A 26,206-nucleotide genomic window follows, 5' to 3' on the forward strand; every position below is an offset into this window, starting at 1 on the left:
GTCGTGTTATTTCTCAGACGTGCTCAAACCCGTTTCTTCATTTTCAAAAAGAATTGGACGCTTTGGGAATGACTGCTGTTGATTCAAGCTGTTAACAGCATCATCGTTAAAATTCAAGCCATTTTCTGACCCCATTTTACTGCAATCGGTTTGAATCTGCAACTCCTTCATGGCGAAATATCCGGAATGCGCAGACCTGATGGACAGAGGAGTTTCTTTTTCTTCCTTCAGAGACTCATATAGCGACAGAGTGTCAGGAATCCTCTTATTGTTGATTCCATTTGCCTTCAACTGTGTCATCTTCACTATTAACGTATTGATCTACTTCTATATTCGCAACCACATTCGGAGAGAAATGCAAACCAGCTTGGATCGTTGCTTCGAACTTATGGATTCTGTGCTCGTTAATCTCATTCCGAGTGATGTTCAAAGATATTTCTCAAATGCGTAATCTCTTATCGTTTCTCAGGGGTGGATTATATTTTAAAGAGAAAATATTGCGTCCGTTCAAATAAAGTTGAAGTTTGTCTCTTATTTTGTGTTTCTGGATTACTGTGAATTCCAAGGCTGTGTTTCAGAAATGTCGACTAGAAGTTATAAGAATCTAATGACACTGGGCTGTGGCTCACTTGTAGAAGCCTCCCTTAGGGTAGGAGGGCTGGGGTTCAATTCCCTATTCCTCCAAAACCGTTTGTCTGTCTAGGTATTCGTAGTATTTCTCTAAGATGAAACCGTGAGACACTAGACTTGCATTCTTCACTGTTCCTTGTTCTGTACTTTTTCTCAGTATTCAAAAGGACAGTGTGAAACTCAAAGCAAATAAAAAGTTGCAAGTAAACAAAAAGGAAATCCTCCAACGTATCCTTACTTTGCAAAAGGACTTAAGGTACTTAAAGAACGCCTCCTACAAATTAGCAAATTTTGCCGATAGGACGCTCACTAGTACCACGGGGCAAACCGCTAACCATAGGAGTGCTTAGCCTATGAGCGTTGGAACTCTGGAAAGAAAAGCAAGTACAGCCGATGACTGCCATGCCGCTCAGGCGTGTCGTGTAAGGACCAACGTTTTGTCTCACTTTGCCTCGAACCTTCGCGGCCTCTGCTCTCCTTTCTTTTGCTTCCCTTTCTGAGCTAGAGCTGAGTCTTCGTTTTAAGTTCGGCACTCCTGCGCTGCGCTATTTGACGACTTCTCCACTCGTTTTAAGCAATTTTTCTCGAGAGGCAAAGCGAAGCTTCGACTGCCCACACCTTTTTATTAGATGTATGGAGGGTACTTGAACGTTATTATTTCTTCTTGCTTGTCTCCAGACAACTATTCAAAAGGATAGAATTTGTTTTGTTATGGAAGCTGGTTTCTTAGAGATAGTACATGGAAATCATAGAACAAAGTTTTAAGGATTTCTGCAAAGATGAGGATTTGAAAGTGAGCTCGAGTCTTAGAAATAGGAATTGTTTCTCATTTTAATGGTGCCTGGTGCTGTACTTCCATTCATTTCCATCTATTTTCATTGACGAAAGTCGGAAAGGACATGCAACGATATTCAGCTGCGCTGGATTTCATATATTTCGGTTGAATTGTTCATCAGAAAATGTATCGGAATTTGTTACAGGTTTTCCCAGCTTGGAATCTTGGGTAACAAAGAAAGATGGCAATGAACATCCCGAAATCGGGGTATAATCGCTTCATGAAGGAAGGAGCACAAGTTAGTATTGTTGGAAATTCTCTCAAAATCCATTGACTCGTAAATGTTAAGATTTTTTCTTAGTAACTAGATCCTTTCAACAACAATTAGTCGACCCTTGATAATGAATTGGCCTCTATATTATCTTTTCTTACTTCTTTTCAGCACTTCCAAGGAACTGATGAAGCGGTGCTTCGAAACATTGATGCTTGTATGGAATTGGCTTCACAGCTGAAGTCTGCTTATGGACCGAACGGTGAACATGTTATTGTACATTTGATTTCGATGCAGGAAAAATGCACTCTTCTTAATTTTAGGAATGAACAAAATGGTCATTAATCACATTGAGAAGCTATTTGTGACCAATGATGCAGCCACCATTTTGAAAGAGCTGGACATTCAACATCCTGCTGCTAAAATCATCATTATGGCCAGTCAGATGCAGGAGAAACAAGTAAGCAAGCCTCATAGAAAGACTTTTCTTCATTTTTGTCCCGTCTCACCCACTGTTTAGTCACTATGATGTTCCTGCTGGATTTATTTATGACTTCCATGCCGGTAACAGTTTGGAACTACCTTGTTAATACGTTGGAATTTTATGAACAATAATGTGTTACTCATGTTCTCAAGCCTATTTTGTTGGGTGCTCCAACAAGCCACTAAAATACAGTACGGTCGCAGGTTTTGTTTCGGCGGCCGCGCCGTGGCAGGCCACATTGGAGCAGAGCAGCTTCCGCGCAGGCTTCTAGTGCTTACTATTTGCAATTGTGAGGACATGTAAAGTTTTGTTCTTGCTTCATTTTCTGTCATTCCCACAATGCCGTTCTTCTCAACAGTCCTGCTTCACTTTTGGCACGCTACTGCTCCTTTTCAAATTTATTGCTACGTTGTTTATATTAAAGAGATGTGTTTCTTCTACAAACTCCCGTTCTTTTCTCTTCACGTATGCATTTCAGCTTCTGTCGTCTCTTCAGAGTCGTTCTTTATGTAGATGTAGCTTTACTTTAAATACATTACTCCTCTTTATTCGAGTTTATCTCTACGTTGCCTATATTTAAGAGGTGTGTTTCTTGCTTGAGCTCCTGCTGTTTTCTTTTCGTGTCTTTAGGTTTTTATCCTCTCTCGTTTCTCCATAGTCGTTCCTTACATCAGTCTATCTCAGGAGATACCGAGCTAATTGGGTGCAGCCGACAAGACAAGACTAGCTAAGAGATGTTAACACAAACTGATTGACACATGTCAAAATTCATGATATAAATACATATTAGTATATGAATACTATGAAACATGTGTGAAGGAGGGACCGAATCCGCCGACAAAGGATCATGACCCAATAGTGGGTTTCAAAGAAGAATTGGAATCTAGAAGTTATGTTACCACAATAACCATCAACGAGTACTGCCGTGAAATGACTTGTTTTGTAACGGAGAAGACTATATAAAAGATGTTTTTATGTTATATATATATATATATATATATATATATATATATATATATATAATACATTTCTTTCCTTTCGCGCGAGTAAACGTTTGGCTTCAAGCTGTTCTCCGAGTTCATTGCCCTTCAGAGTTCCACTGATCACTGGTTGAGATTTGTCATAACTTGTCTTGACTAGTGTTGCCTTGTCGGCTGCACCTCTTCATGTGTGGTTTCGAGTTTCCGTCGTTTCTTCAGAGTCGTTCTTCACGTCACTGTAGTCGTTGTTCGTAGTTTACACGTTGTTGTCCATTATTCAGGTTCTCACTGCTACGCTGGTACTCAACCGCGCTACACAAGAAAAATACCTCTTAAATATAGGCAACGTGGAAATAAACTTGAATAAAGAGCAATAGTGTATCTAAAGTGAAGCTACGTTTACATAAAGAGCGACTCTGAAGAGACGACAGAAGCTGAAATGCATACGTGAAGAGAAGAACGGGGATTTGTAGAAGAAAAACATCTCTTTAATATATGCAACGTAGCAATAAATTTGAAAAGGAGCAGTAGCGTGCCAAAAGTGAAGCAGGACTGTTGAAGAGGACTGCTTTGAAGAAACGACGGAAAATGAAGCAAGAACAAAACTTCACATGTCCTCACAATTGCGAATAGTAAGCAGTAGAAGCCTGTGCCGAGGCTGCTCCGCCCCAATGTGGCCTGCCGCGACGCGGCCGCCGAAACAAAATCTGAGACCGTACAGTTTTTCAGTCGCTTGTGGTGCTGTAACATCTGTGTTCCCGTTGGGGCTTACAAGTTCTGTTGAACGAGGAAATTTTTTGAGATATATCTGCTTTCTGACTAGTACTAGTTTTATTGGGTGAAGAGTAGTTTGGACGGGGGAAATAATTTCAGAAGTAAAGAAGTAGTCGGAGTCCTAAAACCTAAGCATTAGTCTTAGAAGATCTATGACATGTAGGCCATAGCTACTGAGAGAAAAAAAAGAAGACAGAGCTCCCAGATATGAGAATGATAATTAGCGGTCTACCGTAGTTGTCTTTTAATAATGCTACCTTTTATTGGTTTATTCTTATTGTGCCGTTCTAGTTCTAGTAAATGTTTGTGAGGTAACTGTCAATTAATGTTGCAGGTCGGAGATAACACTAACACAGTCGTGATTCTTGCTGCCGCACTTCTCGAACATGCCGCTCAGCTTATTAGCATGGTGGGACGTTGATTTTACTTATGACATATCCATATGATCATCTACATCTGTTTTTCACATTTCAGGGTCTCACTCCTCAAGAAGTCGCATCTGGCTACGAACAAGCTGCTGACAAAGCTTTAGAGATCCTTCCTAGTCTTGTGATCAAGGAGGCTTCTGACTTAAGAAATCTTCCGCTGGTAATATTCTTATTGAATATCACTTGATTGGAAGTTGTTTTCTGGTATTATGTTTGAAAATGGATGGTTCCTTTGCCTCAGTTCTCATAATTCTCTCTCAGTGTTTTTTACGGAAGGTCTTTCAAAGACTGCGCTTCACGAAACTATACGACGTTCATGCTTCCGGTAACCAAATATAGAGTTTGGGCGTAGACTACGAGGATGAGCATGGCTCGATTCCTCCTAATCCTCCGGAAAAGTGTGGGAAACATGGGAAACGTTTGTCCTTAGGAGTTACGTTAAAATGCGCCATCTTTTTATATGTTCCGGCTCCCTCAGTAGTTTATACACTGGTTTCACTTGAATATGTTTCTAGGAGACCTCATTGATTTTCGACCGCTCGCTAGCGGATGGTGGAAATAGCGCCGTTTTTAGGGCGATTAGCGGACGTTGGGCGATCATTGACATTGGTAATCTACACCTCGAACTCTATATTTGTCCACAGATACCTCACCATCATCAGTTTCGTGATACACTGCCTTTAAGGAAAATGCAACGGGAAGGCTAAGCTCCCTCTCGTATTTTCGTCTTCTTGCCCAGTAGAGTGTTCCTGCTGACAATCTCATTTTTTATAGTACTTTATTCAATTTGTCGATTATGTTTCTACAGGTCAAACAATTCCTACGATCTGCTATCACTTCCAAACAATATGACAACGAAGAAATTATTGCTGAGCTAGTTGCGAAAGCTTGCGGTAGTCTACTCCTTTTAATTTGTTTTCACCTGGATCGACTATAATATATGACTATAATGTGTTTAGTGCAAACTGTACCCAAGAATAGCTTCAATTTCAATGTTGACAATATCCGAATCTGTAAGATCCTAGGATCGGGAGTGAATGCATCGATGGTATATGTGTGCTCTTATTATTTTTGTCTGAAAGAAGATTAAAAAACTGATATTTATCTCGTTTTTTTTCTCCCTATAAGCTATTTTTTGTTTCAAATTTTCGAATCATACAAATAATTAACGTTTTTAATCATTTCGTTTCACTCTGCGAGTCAATAGCTCTAAGAATGGAACTATTAATCCAGGTTATGAATGGAATGGTTTTCAAACGTGGAGTGGAAGGTGAAGTGAAACAAGTGAACAATGCCCGTGTTGCAGTATTCACATGCCCATTCGACTTGACGCAAACAGAAACGAAGGTTAGTTTTTTTCAAGATCCTCTTTGTTTTACAACGTCTTTTGTTTTCGTCTATGAATTTACATATAGGGCACAGTTCTCATCGAAAATGCCGAAGAATTGATGGGATTTGCGAAGGGGGAAGAAAGTGAAGTTGAGAGCCAAGTGAAAGGCTTGGCCGATAACGGAGTTCAGGTGCAGTTCAGAACTGTAGCTTTCCTGTCTTGCGTTCGGTCGAAGGCTACTTTAAGGTTGTTGTTGCTGCTGGAAAGTTTGGAGATCTCTACCTACATTTCCTGAACAAGTATAAAATTATGGCCGTTAGGTGGGTTGTAGCTGTTACTATTCTTAGTGCAGAAATTAAACGTTGAGAAGCAGGACTGGATGGCCAGTAGAAAAAGGCATCGCTTCCAGATAATAAGCATTTTTCTTGGGTGGGGGGAAGATATTTGGTCTTGTCTTTTTTGAACACGTTTGAATGAGTTTTTGTACCAGAGCTTAAAATTTTATTATGGACTCGACTTACTTAAGGCTTACTTCTAAGTTCGACCTCCGCCGTCTCTGCCGCACTGTCGGAGCTCAAGCCCAAGCGAGAATTGTAAGTAATGAAACATCGTTTTTTTTTTGTCTGTGTCTGCAGCTCTAAACCGCTTTCTTTGTTGCATCTACCTTCACATGTAAAACTCAAAGCTTAATCATCATCTTTAAAACGAATCGATCCAGCATTAGCATAGCATTTAGTATATAGTCTCAACTTTTTTCTATTGTTTTGCAGAGAATTTCAAAGGTTTCATGTGGATACTTTGTGAGAAGAAGTTTGCTTCTGATGTCTTACACAGGTTACTCAGCCATCTCTTTCTTGTAAAATCGTCTATCTCGATTTATAGAAGTTTTACTGATTTTTCCTAGTCGTAAAACTCTAAAAAGTGAAAGATTTCTGAGTATTTGTTTGCCGTAGCCAATGTGGGCTGTAGTAACACTGCACAAATTCAACAGAAAAACAACAGTGTATTTACATTCTCGTCAAGCGCGTCTTTGTTACTAGTTCCTATCTAATTTTCAAGCTATCTATGAGGTCTCGTTTTTCAGCCTATAGATTAGCAAAAGGACATATGCGTATATTGTAGACCTGGGGTTGGAAATTGAGAAAGAGGAAGGGCATTATAATGGATTTGGAGTGCCTGCAGTTTTGTTTAGAACCGGCCAAAAAAGCTGCATTTTTCTACTTTAGTGTGCTCCTCCTGTTAATTTGCTCGGCACTTGTGACTCAGTTTGCGTAAAAGAAATCGGTGAGGAGAATGTGGTGGTGTTCGATAACCAGGTAGGTAAAGGACGCCTTGACTTGATTATCTTTAATGCCCTGTTTTCTAGTTCTCATTCTACTGCTTAGGGAGAAAAGGGGAAGGTAGCCACTATCATAATTCGTGGATCGTCTCAGTCACGAATTGACGACGTTGAGAGGGCCGTAGACGATGCTGTGAACACCTATAAAGCTCTTACGAAGGATGCAAAGGTTTAGCTACTACTAGTTTATTCCGTAGGTGCGATAGGGAGAAGCCGGACCCTCCTCAGGGGAAGGAAGTTTAGCCCATGGGGTTCAGCTCAAGTGAAGGGGGTCCTTTCGCCAACTGTTCAAAAGTGAAGGTAGTGATTTCACCAACCGTTTAAAAGTGAATGGGGTCAGAGCACCGGCTCCGACTATCGCATCTATAGTTTATTCCTTTCAAGAAATATTATGGTTGGAAATTTTGTCTTCAAAGTTTGTGTACTGTGCCCTTTTTAGCTTTTACCCGGGGCTGGTGCTGTGGAGATTGAAGTGGCGAGACAAATCGAATCTTTCGGGGAGAAGTGCGCAGGACTTGAGCAGTATGCTATCAAGAAGTTTGCCTATGCTCTGGAAACACTACCGAAGTGCATTGCAGAAAACGCTGGGATGGATGTAAGTGATTCTTTGGATTAATAGGAGACATTAGAGGTTTTGCTTCCCTTTCTTGTAGCACTGTTCACTTCCTATTCATTTTCTTTAAGAATAGACCAAAGTGGCCCATGCTGCGTTGTCTCTAAAAATACTTCCAGAATTTTGTACTTCTTGAATTTCAATATTAATTTGAATTCAACATCCTTTTTTAATTTAAATTTAGCTCTTTTTAATGAAGTCAGAGTTGCTATTTTGTCGAGTGATTGGTGTTGTTAGTTCCGAAATGGAGTCGCGATGGAAACATTATTTCTCCTTTTTGAGTTATTCTCATTTTGACAGGCCACGGATATGCTTACCAAGCTTAATGCAGCCCATGAAGCTGGACAACAAAATGCTGGAATTGATATTTGGAAGCATGGTGAATTGCAGTGGTTTCCTATCTGGTACATTTTCTTACGTTTCTTGAACGATGAAAAGGGATTCAGAAGTTATGGATGCTGGAGAGAACCACATTTTTGATCTTTATGCTGGGAAAAAGTCTGCCATCAAACTCGCTACTGATGCCGCGGCTACAATTTTGAAAGTGGATCAGGTACATATCGAATTCCAACAAGGTAAATGGATCTCCAATAATTTTTTTCAGATTATTATTGCAAAACAGGCAACTGGTGGACCGAAACCACGCGGTCCGAAACCCCAAGATGAGGATGACGATGGAATGGCCTAATTTTCCACAACGCCACTTCAGATTATACATGCGACCTCAGCATTATAGTGACAGCAGTTCTTTTTTTTGTTCACAGCAGTTCTTCTCATGTGTGGCGTGATTTTAATTGCTCGTATCTCGGTGTGACATTGTCCACATATGTACTTCTATGTATCGATTGTCTAGTTCCCAAAACATCTGCGCGCAATTTTCAAAAAATCATTTACTTTTTTCTTTCTTTTTCTTTTTTGAGATCACGATTGAAGGCTTACTCTCTAATAAGTCAGCAGTCATCCTTGTTATGCTTTTCTTGTTACTCATTTTCACGCCTTTTGTTGATTTTGTCTAATAAATGTTCCGTCCCCATCCCCTTCAGTATGTGGTTGTTGTAGATGTTAGAAGCGTGCTTACCTGTCTTATTCGGTTCTTCATAACGGTGTTCGTTCAATACATAATGGTAATGTGACTTTAAAGTTCACAGTTCTTTAACAAGATCCGCCAAAATATTGCTGTGGACGTTATTTTCGACGCATTTTCACTGAAAATGCGTGAAAGGCTGTTATTTTGCAGTCAACTTACTCCTCAGTAACTTCCAGCATTTCTGTGCTTTTAATTGCTCGTTGTCGTGGAGGAACATAATTTAGACGCGGATTTACCTCCATCGCCTTTCCCAGCCGTGCTCCAAAGCTCATCTAAAGTTTTGAAATCTGATTACTTGAGATTTGCATCTTTGATTGGTATCTCTGCTGCTAAAGACGCGAGACCAATGAAAAAAAAAGATTCGGTTTCTAATCATTTCTCATAGTTGTTCATCACGGCGAATAAAAGTACGGGCTCTGGTGGTCCGGTGTAATATTTTAATATGGAAACCTACTTGTTTTTTTTTTTAAATGATTTGCACTACCAGTTCTGACCCTTCTTTCAGACGTAGTAAAAAAAGAAAAGTTGGAAAGGTCTTGAGGAATTTCCGTAAAAATGTCAACAGAAGATGCCGGCGTGGTAACAGAGGTTGGAGCGATCATGTCGAAAGAAACTGACCATAAGTCACAGTACGAAAAGTGAGACTGATTGAATTTTCCTTTGTTTCATTTTGCAACTCTTTCTTTTAATTGCACTGTAGTTAGTGAACACGGGAAATTCAAGACTTCGCTTACTAACTGCTTTTTCAGACTTTCTGCAGTAATGGAAAAACTTTTTCCAAAAAAGATAACTAACGAAGCCGATGTAGCACCTCTTGTAACTCTCATGAAAACCGGTTAGTCTTATTCACTTCTTTCATGACGATAAAATGATAGAAATTTAGTAATTGCAATCGAAGCTGGTAGTCAAGTAGTGTCCAGACAGCTGATCACAGCAATTGTTGCTCAAGTAGAGTCATGCAAACAAGATGAGACTTTGAGAATTTTGGCTGAATCTGTTCTAAGTGTGCTCGACACAACAAGTATTGCCTTTGATGAGCAGGTATTTATTTTAGCTTCCGTTTACTTCACATTTTGTCTTTTTCTACATGCAGTTTTTTTTTCGTTTAAGAAGTGTGCAATTCGTACGATCTTAGCCGGACTTCACGAGGGAGCTGGACGTTTTGTAGAGGCTGCTGAAACACTGCGAAAAATTTCCACTGATAGTGCACAGCGGTAAGATTAATGCTTCGATTATGAATTAGCCATTTAGCTGATTATTTCTGATTCTGATGATTTTTAGACCATGCTCGCCTGCACAAAAAATGTCGCTCTATCTTCGTATCGGTCGGTTGTTATTAGACAGTGGTGACTATGCGGAAGCAGAGCAGTATGTGAATCGCGCTAGTTTACTGCAAACAGAGAAAGACTGCGATGTATTTAACGTAGAATATAAGGTACGTGACATATGGAATTATTTTATGCCTAATGACCTTATGGTTGTGTCTATTTTAAGGCTATTTATGCTCGTGTACTGGACGGCCGACGCAAATTTACTGATGCTGCTCAGCGCTATCATGAGCTATCTCTGGTGGCCGATCTTCCCGAAGCTGATCAAAAAACAGCACTTTCTCGTTCGATCACGTGCACGATTCTGGCAGCACCAGGTTGATTAGTTCTGCCGTTAAACTAATTTCCTTCCTGTAGTAGGAAGTCAATGTTTACTAATCACTATATTAATGGTTTCATTGGGTTGTAGCTTGCAAGCGAGTTTACAAATCTCATCGTAATGAGTTGAAGTCGAATGCGTTGGCGCATTCCAAACATTTGTTGTTTTATCCTTTATTCTATCTATCTTTTATGGGTCAGTAAGAGGTTCCGCTGTGGCTACAATCAATTGGAGGATGGAATCCGCAAGTGCAAGCCAAGCCTTTCATCCCTTCGAGGTCGATAAATTGGTGCCAGACTTCTCCGGGAGTATAAAAACACCGCCGGCACATCAGCAAGCCCACACAAGTCATTGTGAGGCTGCACACACGTTCAAAACCTCAAACGTCCCCTCAAAGTCTGAGTTGAAGTCGAACGCGTAGGCACATCTCCATAGGGATCGAACGTTGCCGTCCACTTTATCCTTTATCCTTTACCTACCTTTTGCACACCTATCCTTCCTTCATTTTTTCTTACTTTTGTCAAATTTCTGCTCCTTTGAATTTCCCAGAAAGAACGCCATATTCTATAATTGTAACACTCTTTCTGGCCCGTAATCACGCTTCGCGTTACTCCGCATATCTTTCGACACCACGGCTTCGGAATGAGGTTCCTTACGACGTCGGGTCAAAACGACAATCGAGCAGTCTGCTTGTCAATTTATGAGAGTGACGTGGGGTGACGCCTTTAACGTTCAATCATTTTTACAGTAATTTTCATATTTTCTCCTAACACACAAAGCTTGTCTTTTTTGAATTATCTGAAACTCGTTCTTCTCGGGAAGACTGCAGAGTAGCAGTTGCAAGCTGAACATTTAGTTGAAGAATAACTGTTTCTGCTCGTTCCGAACAACTGGAAATGATTTTCTTATTTTATGCGGAGAATTTATGAAACGCTGTCTTATTTCCATTTTTGAAAATTACCGTTTCTTTTTCAGGGTCAGCTCGATCACGTATGCTAAACACTTTGTTCAAAGATCCGCGGGCTGCTCTGCTTCCGTCATTTTCGCTCCTTGAGAAGCTGTACTTAGATAGATTAATCAAAGCGAATGAGGTGAGATACCAGAAGATAAAATTCAACGGGGATCACGAAAAAGTTCGCATTTTGCAGTTAGTCGAGTTTGAACGTGAGCTGCAACCTCACCAAAGGACTAATGAACACGGTCAATCAATTGTTGAAGGAGTGATCGTAGAACATAACATGACTGCTGTATCAAGGCTTTATAACAACATTGCTCTTCCGACGCTTGCCGAACTTCTGGGAATTTCTCCAGAAAAGGTATATTGCGTGTCCGCATCATACATATAAAAAACGCAGTTTTCTCTTTTCTTTTCAACCAAGGATTCTACTGTTCTTGATCAAAACCACTTGTTTCTGTAAAAATCCTCTCAACACGCTGTGTATGGTGCAATGTTCCTGAAGGTCCCACCAAGTCCAAGAAATTTCCATTTTCAACATTTAATTGATAACGGGTCCAATTGGCATGCACATGATGACTGTGCTGTGACCGAAGTAATTGTAAAATTGTATTTTGACTAGTGTTTCGACCTAGTCGCCTCCAGACGCCACTATGTCATCTCTGGCCCTACAATAAGCTGACTCACGACATGCAGGATTTGTATTATAACTACAAGTTGGCTATAGAATATAAAATCCTGCTGAGACAATGGTGACAATTCACAGACAACGGTGAAGCGAGTAAGCAGAAATGTTGTCAAAAAAATTAAATTGCTGCGTAATTTTTTGATAGGGCTATACCATCGTTGGCAAAATTTACTCGATCTTGGTAAAATCTGTTATGAGTACTAAATAAGAACATACGGAGTGATCTAGTAGTATAATAATTAATTATCTAATAGAAATCTGATGAGCAATCAATCACCCTTCGTTTATTAGCTTCCTACTAAGGAGAGACCAGGTGATGACCATTCTGAATATTCCTAACTGAAGGATGTCTTTTCTGTATCGAATTAGTCTCGCATATGAGATTTTTCGTAGGATTATGCACATACAGAAAGTACATCGCAGTCATTTGAGATATTTCGTGCCCGTTTTCTTTTTCAGGCGGAGGAGATAGTGGCGCAGATGATCTCAAGCGAAAGGTTGGCGGGTCACATCGACCAGCTGGAAGGCTTTGTACATTTTGAACGTGAGTGTTCTAAATGTTTTCCATTTTTCGATAATTTTATAGTTCTTACAGAAAGCACCTGGGTGACTTTGCTGTCTGCTGCTTTGTTTCCACTCTGATTTTCTGATATTTTTCAATCCCGCGTTTGAATTTATGACAGTTCTTCGGGTCTTTGATGTACCCATTAGGGCGATGTTATTGGCCGCGGACGTGTTTCGTATGCCGTGCTGTGTTGCCACATTGGTGTCATGTTGTTATTATGACCGATTCTCTGATGCTTGGCACGGTCGTGTTTTTTGTTTGTCCCGACCAACGTTGTACCACCTAAGCGTAGCGAACTTGTTGCGCGGTGAAAGCTTCTCCGAAACAAGTTGTTATGTGGTGTCAAGCTGTCCGTCGTTGTCGCCCCCGCTGCGCGAACCACTCTCGCCCATCTGGTTATTAATAGACCAAGTCGCTGAGAGGCTACAGCCGAATTACTGGTTTTCACTACTAAGAACACTTGTTTACAAACAGTGCTGTAGTTCCGTGAAAGCGGAGAAACTTTCCCGATGAAAATAACCAACGCGTTCAACTAAGTTATGATTGTTTCAGAACGTGACCCCTTGAAATTGTGGGATGAGCAAATTATGTCGTTCTGTCAGTTGGTAAGTTGGTTCTGGCTTATCAGTTGTTTTCTTTCCAGGGACTCATATCTGTAGAAATCTGTAGGCTTCTGTTCATCGATTTTTTTGTTTCAGTCTGCAATCGTCTAGATAATTCTTGAAGAAGGCGGTTTCTCCACTTTTCATCTTTATAATCGACAAATTTCAACTGTAAACAAAATTCTGAATGAAACAGGTGGCGAACAGATGCCTTACCTTAAGGTTTTCTAGGGATTGCGAACGTAGTTTAGTTATAGCTGAAATAGCATGTAGAAAACAAAGGAAAATTGTTAACGGTCTTCGTTCAAACACTTCAAGTAATTTAATTCTTGTCCTTCCTTAGACTAGAAGTTTAACCCATTATCAAAAACTTTCCGTCGTCTACTGATTAATTTGGAGCGGTTAGAGATCTAAGAAGTTGCGCGACCTTGAAATGGTGGTGACATATCCAAAAGATCACATATCCAGAAAGTCCCCAAGTTTCAAAACTCGCTTGGATTTGCGGCGACCACTGGATTCTTGGATAGGCTGCTCTCGAACGTTTTAGCAAGGATTAAAGGATTAGTCAATGACCGGTACCCTTCTAGTCAAATATATTGAACGTAAGCAATTTACTTGGTTGGAGAAAAACCTTCTTACAAGTGACATAATTCATAATCTTTGACCCCTGGGGTATTAATTAGCTGCTCGTACCATCTTGGGACAAGGGTACTGAACATAAGCGATTCACTTGTTTTGAGAACATACTCTCAGGAGAAAAATAATCTGCAGCCGTTAATAAAATAAAGCTGGTTTTGAAGTGATTTGTTAGATGATCTTTGATTTCAGACGTTTCCTTCTTACAGGTGAATAAAGTCAGTGACATGATTACACAACGTCATCCGGAATTAGCAAGATGAAAGCCGCAGCGGGGATGATGGAATGATAAGCTCGGTGAATTCGGTGTACGTGATGTTGTCGATTGTTACGGTTCTCCTACATGGAGAGTGCTGAAAAAGTGAAATCTGCGCGGTTTCATTTTCAGTCTATTCTACTTGTTTTTTCGACAGTAGGTTGCGTTACTGGAGTTGCGACTCCTTGGCTTGTGCACAATCTCACGTGTATTTCTTCAGTAATGTTTTTTTCTTTTTTCTTTTGATAAACATATTGTTAATCTTGTATCAAGAATGTGCATAGTTGTTTTTTTCTTGTATATAAATTGAACCAAGCCCTCCTCTGTATTGACACTTTTTTCCTTTGTTACGATGCAAAACGTAGTTTCTCTAATGTTTTTTCTTTGCGAAGCCGTTGCTTGGATTCTGAATTCGAGGTCGTAATGAATTGATGCGAAATAGTGGATGAGTGCATGCTTTTCGATTATGACAAAAGTACCTATCTGGAACACGATGTTTGCTGTTCACTGGTTCAGAGTTGTGGTGAACCTAGTCTGCAAGAGGTGAATGGTTTTACGCATGTGTATACATATGTGTAATTTAAAAGTGAAAAAAGGTTTTTCAATGGTAGTAGCGTCTATCATATTTCCATTCACTAAGCCCTTCAGACCACAATTGAGAGCAGCAGCAGGTGGGTTTGCAATATTTTCTAGCCAATTAAAAAGCTGTTTAATAAAAAGTGGGCGAATAATGCTTCAGCTGTGGCTTTGGCAACGAAGGTAACGATGTGGTAGTAGATCCTGTTCTTCCCCTTTAATGCTTACTTAGGCATATTAGTTTAATAACCTGCAATTTTACTGCATGTCAATTTTTCCGGTATATTCCTGAGTGTTGCCGCTTAGATCTTTATGAAAGGTGCTTATGCGGGTTCCATCGAAATGAACATTTGAGTTGGAATTTCTGAATGTCCTTTGTAAATGGCATAAAAATTACGATGAGGCGTTGATTTTCACGGTTTTGAGTTTGTTCAATGAATATTTGTTTTTTTTAATGCTCCTCAGGATTCACACAGCTTTTTCACACTTTTGAAAACTGCACAGCGAACAAAATGATCACAAGTAAGAACAGTATAGGAAGGTGGTGGTAAACTCGTGTTTCTCATTGTTTTTCGGCAACGATGTTATGACAGTGTGGAACTGTTTATCACTTTCAAGTGTTTCTCTGAATGATATAGGTGCTTTGCCAGCTGACATTAGTTGGGAGACATCAGCAATGCCTACTCCGCTTGTAAGTTGCAAAAGTGGCAAAATACTAGCCAGAAAACGTTTAATATCTATCATTCTTACTTGTAGTGGAGTGCGAAATTCACCTAAGCGTGGACGGTATATTTACGAATAGATTATGTAGTAAACATATATAATACCCTACAATTCAGCCGTTGAACGCCAGGAACATGACATGGGATGTTACTGACAGTAGCCTTAGAATCCAAAGTAGTGGTTTGTCTAATCAGTGAACGCATTTACCATTAAGTGATTTGCACTTGTTGGATAAAATTGATAGTGTTCGCACACGGATTCCTGCAACTCAAAATGGGGAAGGTGATCTTTGCTAGCCTTGCCCAGAGTAATCCCAAAATTATAAATTCAATCACTGGTTGCGCCTAACAACAGTTCCATGAACCATAGGTTCAGGAGAAATTCAAGTACAATGACTTGCGGCAATTTTGAATCATAAACCGTGCAGATGCAGCGGAACCTCCTGCACTGCATTGCCCAGACATATTTTCATGAAACACTTCAGATCTGTTCTTTCACTGTAGATGGTCCCCGAAACATCCCACGAATCCTGTTAATTGTAACTATTCCTACGTTCTCTTCTCCGGTCTAAAGCTACCCGAAAGTCTTCATAGAACGAAATCCTGCCCACGTCGTATAGACGTTTCTTTCGTTTTCGATTTCTCGTAAAGCGTACAGACGCGCGCGGAGCTTGAAAGCGCTACGAGAGCGAGAGTGGTCGGCGCCGGCTTGACCAGTTCATTGACGACTCCATTCATATACGCTTTTTGCTGTGGTTGATGTATTGTTGGCGCAGCGCAGCGCAGTTGCTGCGTAACGATCAACTCGCTTGCTGCGCTACGTACACTACATCAAGCGATAAGCGCTACATGCGCTTTGCTTTCGATGTTGTTCGAAAGCATCCGCGTTCGGGATGACGTCTCGCTAGCTTTGCGATCCAAGAAACGACATTGACAGTGAACAGAGGTGCACGTGCAATCGGCGCGTTGCTGAAATCGTGAAATCAGCAACGCGCCGCTGTGACATTTAGTCATTTTACGTTATAGGCACGAGCCAAAAATGCCTTAAAGCAACGCTACTTTTCAACTGACGGCAGTGTAAGAGAGTGAAGGTCACTGCGGACTCGTTGCACCCAAACAAACGCAAGCACAAAAGATTACGAATGAATGTACTATATATGTATATACGTATATATTGTATTTAACTGCTCATATATGTTTGCAGAGGCAGCCGCAATGAGCCGGCCGGAAGTTCAGCCACAACGACGAAGTAGTTTTCAGCTGTTGTTTCCATCGAGATGACCGCGACGCGTCTGTTGTGAGGCAAACGGCGGCCCTGCATCAGAAACACTCCAAAGCACTTCGTCTACGCACTGCTCCACCTCTGTTAGGTGCAGAATACGGCGGTCCGAGCAAATATAGGAACAAACTCCTGCAAACAGCAAGCAAGAAAAGAATATGTGACGATGACTTGCTGCATGTAGCAACTGGAGTGACAGTAAACATTATTTGAAATTTAATAAATAGAGAACAGTGAAATCTAGGAATCTGTTCAAAATTTGAGAACAAGAACAGAGTTTTGCTGTGCGTAACGAACAAAATTATGGGACAGATAATTTTTGGACCGTTTTAATGAGTTTAGGGAAATAATTACCAGAAAGAAAGTGCTGATCTCTTCACTGAGATCTTCCAATTATTCGGAGTTCTCCGACTCTACTTTTCTCGACGTTCAAAGATAATTACGCCTTTGATTCGGCTTTCGTCGGCTATCCCGGATGGCGCGTACAGCGTAGTGAGAGACGCAGGCTTTGGACGGAAATTTATTCTAATCATTACTAGTTCTGCTGAAGGCAACCCAAACAATTTTTTTCCGGAACAATGGCCAAGAAACTACCCGAAGCCTCTGAACACAGCTACTCTGCCCCCACTGAGCATGCGTCGCGGTCGTCTGGGTGAACACAAGTGTCTGCTTTTATATGCCCGGACGATTTGTCACTCTAGTATATTTTTCGCTATTGTTAGGTATATTTCGAAGAACGTTCGTGTCTTCACACTTCATATTTTATTCATACTCATATTACCATTATATGTACGGGTTATATTATTCTTATATTCATATTCACACTTATATGTTTCTTCATGATTGCATTTGGCATGAATATGCAGTAATTCCAAACACAAATGCATGATAAAGAAACTTTTTTCGTGGACGATTTCGAACACAGGTAAAACGTTAAGAGAATTTTCAGAGAAAACATTTGCTCGTGTTTATTTCTGATCGAACTCTCAACTTTTGTTTTCCACGGATTTGTTACGATTACAAAAGTTTTTTTTTCGATCTTCAAATGTGATATTTTTACACGCACTTGTGAATAGTATGAATAATCAGAAATTCCATCTGATAGGAAAGTGCAAAGCATTTTTCTCTGCTTCGAAAGATTCACATTCTATACGTTGCACTTTGTTGCCAATGTCGCCAGATCTTTCACGAGTGATGCTAATTTGAGCTGTTGATGCGTTTGCCTTCGTCACAGTAGCCGACTGTTTTTGTACATTTCCAAAACACCACCCATAGCAGCTTACAAATCGCACCTCTATGCATTCTCCTCTGCATGAAATGGTCGTAGAAATGTTTCCAGCACGTGGTACGGGTCTTCAGCCATTACAGGAAATCGCCGATAGTTACGCGAGCTTGTGTCTTCTTTGAAGCATACTTTTTTGCTTGACGTACATTAATGCGGCCGTCGCCTTGCTCCAATCGAACGCACGTTGCGGTCGTGTATGCGAATTTAAAGGCATCACTCCACGAATCTGGGGTGGTGCGGGTTTCAGATAGGTTATGCCTGTACGGAGTCGTAGATTATGGAGAGAAGGGTGATTCCGTCTGTTTCTTCCTAATTGCCGCAAAAAACGGAAAAAGTTTTTGCAAAGTCAATCTTTATTGCATTGTATTAATTGAAATCATCTATCAATTTTTTAAAATTATTTTTATTTCGTCAGAATCTTTGAGGCGATTAAAATCTAGACTACCACAACTCTATGTCTCACATATACCCTAAAATCACAGAAAACCCAAGTCTAATCTAGAATTTTTGACAGGAGAAAAATGAAGAGCTGATAGGAAAAAATAAGGCAAATATTTTATCTCAGGCATTGTACAGGATTATGAAAGGGAAGTGGAATTGATACTAGTTGTTCGAATCTATCTCTGCAATTGTAATACGTTGGCCGGGGAAGTTTCGTCCCGAACGCGGCCCAGTTGGAAATAGGGCCGTGGCCTTACTGCAACTTCTACCAGTTGGTTGTCCCCCCCCCCCCCCCCCCCCCCCCAAGAGAAATTCGCAATTTTCACCTGATTTTCTCTCTTTGTTTCTCTCTTTCTGTTAGTTAATCGTCAATGAAAGGAGAGGAGTTGTAAAGGAGCACGGAAATATTAGTGGCAATCTTCTTGAACCAATTACTTGCACTCCTTTTGAGCTGGGATAAACATAGCAATGATAACCACTTCTAAGAAGTAGACAAATAAGCAAAGACGCCGGACGAGTAATTAATTTGTAGAAAAGCATCCTCAGGAACCGCCAATCCGCTGTCGATGAGCAAATAAGCAATTTTTATTTGAAGGATACAACTCACAATGTATAGCAGGTCCATTTATGTTTTATGTGATCATTATGATTAGAAAAATCAGATTACAACAGTCGATATAAGAACTCTTTAGAAATTTGTGGAGGTAATGACAATAACAAAAATAACCAACCAAGTGGCTATATTATAGCTGTTTGCTATAATATTTCTTAAATATGGTCCTACACTGCCTTACATTACAGTGAATTGCTTCTAGTAATGTACCAAGCTTTCTTTTCTTCTTTTTCTTCTTCATCCTCCTTCTCTCTCTTCCTTCTCATTTCCACGTCGCTCCGTGTGATCTTATACGGGGTGTGGGCGGGAAGGGGTGGGGAGAAGGGGGTCACGAATTCATTTGGTTATTCATTTAAAGGCATCACCCCCCGAATCTGAGGTGGTACGGATTTTCGGTGGAGTATTCGTATGCGGGATAGTAAATTATGGAGAGAGGGTGATCCCGTCCATTTCTTCCTAATTGCCGTAAAAAACGGCCCGGAAGATACGGCTTCGAGCGTTCCGGCGCGCTACTCTCTACAACGGATTCGATTGGAGCGCGCCAGCCTTGTGCACGCGCCGCATCTTCGGGACCGCTTTTTACCGCAATTAGGAAGAAATGGACGGAATCACCCCCTCTCCATAATCTACTATGCCGTATACGAATACTCCACCTGAAATCCGTACCACCTCAGGTTCGTGGAGTGATGCCTTTTTTGCACTTTTTTAAAAATCGAGCTAGGGTTCTTATGGAATAACTGAGTATATAGCTAATTTTAAATTCCTTTTCTGTGTATTTTTTTTCGATTTTCACGACCTTCTGCAGACCTTCATCCTTTTTTGATCTCCTTGGAAAATTTGACACGTTCCCCTGTGAGATGGATGGGTTCTGCATTGGATCCGCCCATAAAGCACGTAGAAGTATGCAGTAGAAACTGTTTCAGGGAGTGTTTATTTGTGACAGAGGAGAATTTGTTTTGCGGCGTTTACGTCTCGTTTTCGCGGTAGGATCCACCCCTCCGTCCCTAGCGCACCCAGTTCGCAATACATGACCACGATAGAGGTGTAGCGAACTAGCTGTGAATGACCATTCGCCCCTCCCTCCACTTATTTGGGGCTTATGTGGAAAAGTTTTTTTTTTCTTGTGGATTCTACAACTTGTACTAGTAGTGATTTTTTCCCACGATTTTTTTTTATGACGAGTGGACTTCGTTTCTATAGTTACATTTCTTTTTACTTTTTTTCCTAATGGTAATTTCGTATGTTGTCAGTTGTACTAATGATTATTATGTCTGCATGTAGCTCTGCTGGAAATTACGGCTAAGGCTCAGCGCAGGTGTCGTGAAGTTTGTGGCAGTTGTCCTTCACCGAGTCCGTTCTTTCTCACGAAATCCAGTTTTTTTTTGTTGGGAAAACTCTCGAGTAGATTTCTTCTCGGCTCAGTTTTTCTATTTGAGTGAATTGAGAATTCCTGGCTGAGCTTAAAATGTTGCTCTCGCTCCTGTTTACTGAAATGTCCGTAACTGCAGAATAATTCTAGAGGCGGACGCCTCAAAAATAGAGGTGCTCGTTCTGTGCCTCATGCACTTTCTGTTGTGTCTGGGAGTGCATTACACATTGCGTCACGTGAGAAATTTGCATGTATTTCTGTACTTAAAGACTACGACTATGCAAATGACGCTGAACACACGTTTGTCAAAAGCGATAGCATCAGTTCCATGCTTTTGATTGGAATGAATTCCGATCGTTGTTTGACAACAGCAATAACAACATTAGTAATGTTTGTGTTGATGTTAAACTTGATTTTAATAATAAATACGGTATTAATGGCGCCAACAATATTTGTCACCTGCTAGTAGATTCTAAGCCCGCAGCAGGTTAGACTGTTGCACTCATGGGTGACTAGTGCACCTATGTGCTGAAAGTAGATGTGTAGAGATTTCTGGAGCGAGCTTGCGTTTTAGTGGGACTAATAGGTATAGTGTACTATAGGTGCCATCTAAATCTACTTAAACGGCTGCGCGGGCGGTCGCGGGCTGGCCCGCTTGCCGATCGGGGGCCCTTCACAGCGTGGGGCCTTTAGTGTTAAAGGCACTCGTAGTATTGCCTGAGGTAATAGGTGAGTGATAACTTCCTTCGTGACCTGTTTATTGCTATTCTAGGTTTAAATGTCTGCCATAGGTGAGTTATTTTTAAATATATATGTTTTGTTGGACTTTCTCATATAAGTAGTCTTCTTTTTGCATGTGCTAGCGTGAGTTGTTTTTGGAGACGTTAATGATTCTGGCTTCTACAACTCACGGCTTGCCCCTATCTGTTCACTTTTTTGTGTTGAATTGGGTTTCTTTCGTTGTGCCTTGCCCCACATTTCCATTATGCTTTTCTCCCTTTGGGGTGTTCCACTTACTCTCCTTTTGTTGTGGAAATTTCTTTTCCTGATTGCCCGTGTTGTTTTCAGATAGTCGCTTTCATTATTGACTAGTCGAAGGTACGGTTTTCGGAGAGAATACTGCTTTGCTGGGATAGTGATTTGGAACCGTTCGAAGTAATGATTTCGCGAAACTCATAACGATTTTTGTGTATTACAACGCTTCGTCAACCTCCATCTACGTCAATAATTAAAAGCGATTATTTGAAAATTAGTTCAGCGCAGTTTAAAGGAGAAATAGAATGATTTCAGCAACGAAGAAGGAGAGTAAGGAGGAATACAATCTCTAAAGGGGAGAGATATTATCAGTGGAAACGTGTGGCAATCATCTGGAACAATTCTAAAGGAACTCATTTTCACTACATAAGAACGCGTTGAGAGGATTGTGCCAGCCGTGGTTGTAAAGCCCGAATCATTACGTTCCTGCAAAACAACTCCATGCTACCACATGTAGAAATAAAGACTACTTAAATGGAGGAAGTCACATAGAACATATATATCTAGAATAACTTACTTGTTAGGACATTTAAACCTAGAATAGGCATGAGGTGCATCGGTGGGTCTATTTTCCCTATTCTTGGTCGAATGTTCATGCCTCTTAACTAAGGCCCTCCGCTTGGATTTGGAGTGGCGGGCGCTCGCCCACCCCTTTAGATTGTGTACTATAGTCTGGGGGTGGGGACCGCGCTCTCATTTCTGGAAGCTCTACCTTACTTTTTTCTCTTAGTAGCTTTGGTCTATAGTTCAAAGCGACATGAAGCACGTACGCAATTGCGTACGCGGCTTCTATCTAGGCGCTTCGGTGGGGTGTGGTGAAATCTTTGCCGACACCACCCTCAATGCAGTTTGCGATGGATCCAAGTCAGCTCCAACTGCCGCCTCCACCGCTCGAAACGGCGCGGCGGAGGCAGCAGTTGGAGCTTGCGCAAATGCACCGCAACTACACTTGTCATTCATGTCGTTTTGACCCGACCATACATGTCATAAGTCCTCTAAAGCTAATGCTTAGGTTTCAGGGGTCGACTGCCCTACCACATAAACTTATTCTTAGTCGGGTCAAAACGACTTGAAGTTCGGTGCAGTTGCAAAAGCCGCTGCACTCGAACTGGTGCGGTGGAGCGTAGCGGTTAGGATCGATGGGGATCCTTGACAGCACCACTCACTAGTGTCCCTTGCCATCTCAAGTACGCAATACGCAGTTACAGACTGATCTTGCTGCGAAGTGGCGCTGGAAATTCAATTAAATATCGGTTCCTTGATTGGAAGAAGTATCACATTTACGATAATTTACATTAAAGTGGTTTATAGGCACTTGCATCTATCCTTTCGCGAGGAATTATCCTGTTCTATTTCCCCTAAAGTATTGTTAGCAATCCTGCATTTTCATCCCCTTTTTTCGGTGCTTTTCGCAGTTCTCCCACGACTAATTAACGTAACTAACTTACTTAAGTAACTTTAACGAATAAAAAAGGTTTTTCTTGTGCTTCAGGAATGACTCAAACTGAATTCGACAGCGTAAATTTACTTTTGCTTATTTAATTTTGTATTTGCACAAGTTTTTCTTGAAGTGTTACCGAGCTCTTCAGTGACATTTATGTACAAATAAAAATTACAGTTTTATACGAGAATGAGCACACTAATTTCTCCCCAATACATCTTTGCTGTTCTATTTTGCCTTGTACAGCATATTCGCCGTAAGCCACGCAAACTCCCAACGCTCTTTTTGTTCCAATCAAACGTGAAGACACCAAACAGTAAGGTGTGAAAACCGAAAGTGGGCGTGGCTTGGCTGTGCCTCATCGCTCGTAACTACCACTTTTTCGGTGGTCGCCGATCTCATTTTCATTCCGGTTGGCCCCGATTTTTTGTTGTTGTTGCAATTTCACGAATATCACGTCTATATGCGAAATTGACGATGTAGTTCTAGTAACTTCGAACCACTTTTATGTGCAAAATTGCGTAGGATTTGGTGTGTCTTTGCAACTGCGTTCATATGATTGTGCACTGACTATGCTATTCTCGAGCCTAGTGACACGAGCTGCTACAGCTCACATCTGGTGAGCGGTCGAGAAAAAAGCGTCGAATCGTATGGATGCGTAGTATTCGACTCGGAATCGAGCCACAATACCGCACACATTAATTTTCGTTCTTCTGAACTCCTATGCAACTCCTGTAGTCTTCGTGGTTCCACTAAGGCCACGTTGTAGTGTGATTTTTAGAATTTTTTCCTGTTCTTCACGAACAGAGTCATCAAGATGTTTCTCTGTTCAAAACTTAGAAATCTCGTAACTGTATTTGGTATCTGAGTTGGATTTTCTTTGTCACATCCCTCCTTGTATTTTATTCTTCGTAGTTTTTTCTTTTCATAATATTCAAAATAATGTATTGAGTGATTTTTTCTAAAGAATAAACACTTTGTATAAATGCTCTTATGTAAACTAAAATACAAGTTTTTACTATTTTCACTTTAAGACAAATTTAAACACTCTGCTGTCTTTGTCTTTTAGCCAAGCTTGAGTGGTTGGCTACAAAGTTTGCCACCTATTTATTTGCACCTTTTGTTTTCTGTTAATGGCGCTGACAGTGAGTTGTGTCCTGGAGTTTTATGGGTTTCTTGTTCCAAGTCTTTGAAATACTGTGGAGGAAAGGTGGTACTGCTCATGGGTGCGATAGGGAGAAGTCGGATTTAGCTCATGAGGTGCAGCTCAAGTGAAGGTGTCCTTTCGCCAACCTGCCAGCAGTGAAGGGGGTAATTTCGACAACCGTTTAAAAGGGAAGGAGGTCCCTTCCCCAACCGTTCAAGGGTGAAGAGGGTCAGAGCACCCTCTCCGACTATCGCATCTATGGTAGTGCTCGCACCGTCGACGTGCAGCATTTTCTGTAGGTTTATAGCGTGTAAAGAGGAGAAGTGTTATGCTCAATTGCTGCGGCAGTTCCGACCAACCGATTACATGCCCATCCATATTTCATTCTCATATTATTATTATCTAGATATGTACTGATATTTCTTCAGAGCAAAGAAAAACTTTGTAGTTCCGGACGGCGTGAGACGATTGGAATTTACTTGTAGTATTCTGAAGAATTTTCTGATTATTCTATTCTGAATTTCTGTGCCTCCTTTGAAATTTCTTTGGATTTGGGAAAAACTCTTTAAATTATAACATAACAGCGATTCCCAATTATGGTACCTGTTAGTCATCTCCTTGAATTAGTCAGGATTGGTCAGGTCTATCGTGCTCGAAAATGAGCGACCAACCCATCGATGGGTCACCCTTAGTCGTCAACGTCAACAAGCACGGATCCTGAGATGTTCCAATCAACTAAAGACGGGTAGAACGAACCCCAAAGGTGGAATAAATGGCTTACGGAGTACATACGTACAGGAGAGTGTCACAATTCATGTCGGTACGTACCTCAAAGCTGCGAACGCCCTCTTCTCCGTTTTCCCGTATGCAGGCTTCTTCGCATGAAATTAGTCGTATCTGAAATCTACCTATTTCCTTTGTGTTTGATGCTGGTCAGTTCCAATCGTCTCCAAAAGTATTAGTCAACGATTTTTCTATGACTATGCAAATCATTGGGAATTTTTCTCACTGGTATCTCAAGAAGCTCAATAACTTTGTATAACACAACGCCAGCAGCAGGCCACAACTCCAGAGCATCGTGCTCGTTTTCAAGCAGGAGAGCGCACATTGTCATTAAAGCATCAAGAGAGTTGCTTTGCGCATTGTTTCCCTCCACTACAGTGATCCGTTCATGATCGTACAACCACATTTCGAATATCGAAGGCGAACACGTTGCGCTACGATTGCGATATGTTTTGCGTTTCACGTCGTTGTCGTCGATTGCGACGAATGTCGTCGTCGGCTTTCTCGTCGGCTGCGCGCGCACTCGAAGATCCCTTTCTATACCGGTTCGGCTTACTATCCCAGCCTAATTGTTGTTGTTCGACTATGCGTGTTTCGTCGAGCATTATCTGTTCGGTCAGCCACGCATCCAGCCAGCAACTGCAGTAGTAGAAACAGCAGCTGCTGCTGTAGCGTGCGGTCTCCCAGTTTTGTATGACACAACGAAACTTGTCGCGCGTTCGTATCCGCACGAATCGAACGCCCTCCCGACTGACCACTGGCGCCGGGTGCCGCCGACGGCCACTTTCTCCACCGCTGCGTCGCCGCAGCCGCCTCGAGAACATCATCTTCACCCGGAGGTCTCGTCATCGTAACGACAAGATCCCCGGCTGCAGATAGCGCTCTCGCCCGAGATTCGGCGCGTGTTTCATTCGGCTGTAGTTACGCAACAACGTCTAGTGACCTTGTTCGGCTGTTCCTGATCGTGCGGCTCGTTCGACTTAGGCTTAGCGTTAATTAAGGCAATTAAGCGGACTGTCTTTGACATTACAGTGATTTTTCTCTTCTGCTTCTCAGCTATGTTTTCTGCTTGAATCTCCACTGGAACTTTGCATCATAACAGTTGGAGCATTGTGGGAAGCTTTCGTATATTCGACTTTTCGATTCACACAAAATAGATTGAAGTATTTGTCTGCTTGTATGGTCACTCAATCCCGACGCGAGCGCGGTGGTCACTTTACAGGCTGAGGTTTAGTCGCGCTTCGGATGAACCCTCAGATTACGTGAGAGTTTTTTCCGTGTAGGACACCATTCAAAATTTAACTTCTGAGAACAGATTTGAAGTTTCGTCCTGTACCTTGCACGAAATTGAGTTTTCAGTAACCATCTTGAATTATTAAAGGTCCAAGCAGTTGTGAGATTTCCGATGAAATTCTCAGTTGCTTCATGCTGAAATATTTTGTTTTTAATTTAGCC

General features: G+C 41.2%; 2 protein-coding genes across 3 annotated transcripts; both read left to right on the forward strand.

Moving 5' to 3' along the window:
• Positions 1-1,646: 1,646 nt before the first annotated feature.
• RB195_001361 (uncharacterized protein) lies at positions 1,647-8,312 on the forward strand (the record flags this gene model as incomplete). 2 transcript variants are annotated; one of them, XM_013438348.2, is made up of 17 exons in its annotated part: positions 1,647-1,703; positions 1,848-1,938; positions 2,000-2,136; positions 4,249-4,323; positions 4,389-4,502; positions 5,151-5,235; positions 5,302-5,390; positions 5,576-5,689; positions 5,758-5,862; positions 5,919-5,992; positions 6,199-6,265; positions 6,899-6,988; positions 7,058-7,180; positions 7,451-7,606; positions 7,925-8,003; positions 8,071-8,177; positions 8,229-8,312. In XM_013438348.2, the coding sequence occupies 17 exons, from the start codon at positions 1,647-1,649 to the stop codon at positions 8,310-8,312; spliced, it is 1,647 nt and encodes a 548-aa protein (XP_013293802.1). The 2 variants fall into 2 exon arrangements, with proteins under 2 accessions (XP_013293802.1, XP_064053996.1); XM_064198115.1 differs by having other exon boundaries at positions 1,653-1,703.
• A 954-nt stretch (positions 8,313-9,266) lies between these two features.
• Positions 9,267-14,067, forward strand: RB195_001362 (uncharacterized protein; the record flags this gene model as incomplete). The annotated part of the gene is made up of 11 exons (XM_013438349.2): positions 9,267-9,349; positions 9,461-9,546; positions 9,595-9,752; positions 9,822-9,925; positions 9,993-10,146; positions 10,206-10,356; positions 11,334-11,449; positions 11,507-11,674; positions 12,461-12,545; positions 13,119-13,171; positions 14,014-14,067. The coding sequence occupies 11 exons, from the start codon at positions 9,267-9,269 to the stop codon at positions 14,065-14,067; spliced, it is 1,212 nt and encodes a 403-aa protein (XP_013293803.2).
• Positions 14,068-26,206: the final 12,139 nt, after the last annotated feature.

This window comes from Necator americanus, chromosome IV, assembly GCF_031761385.1.
Source record: "Necator americanus strain Aroian chromosome IV, whole genome shotgun sequence".
NCBI lineage: Eukaryota > Metazoa > Nematoda > Chromadorea > Rhabditida > Ancylostomatidae > Necator > Necator americanus.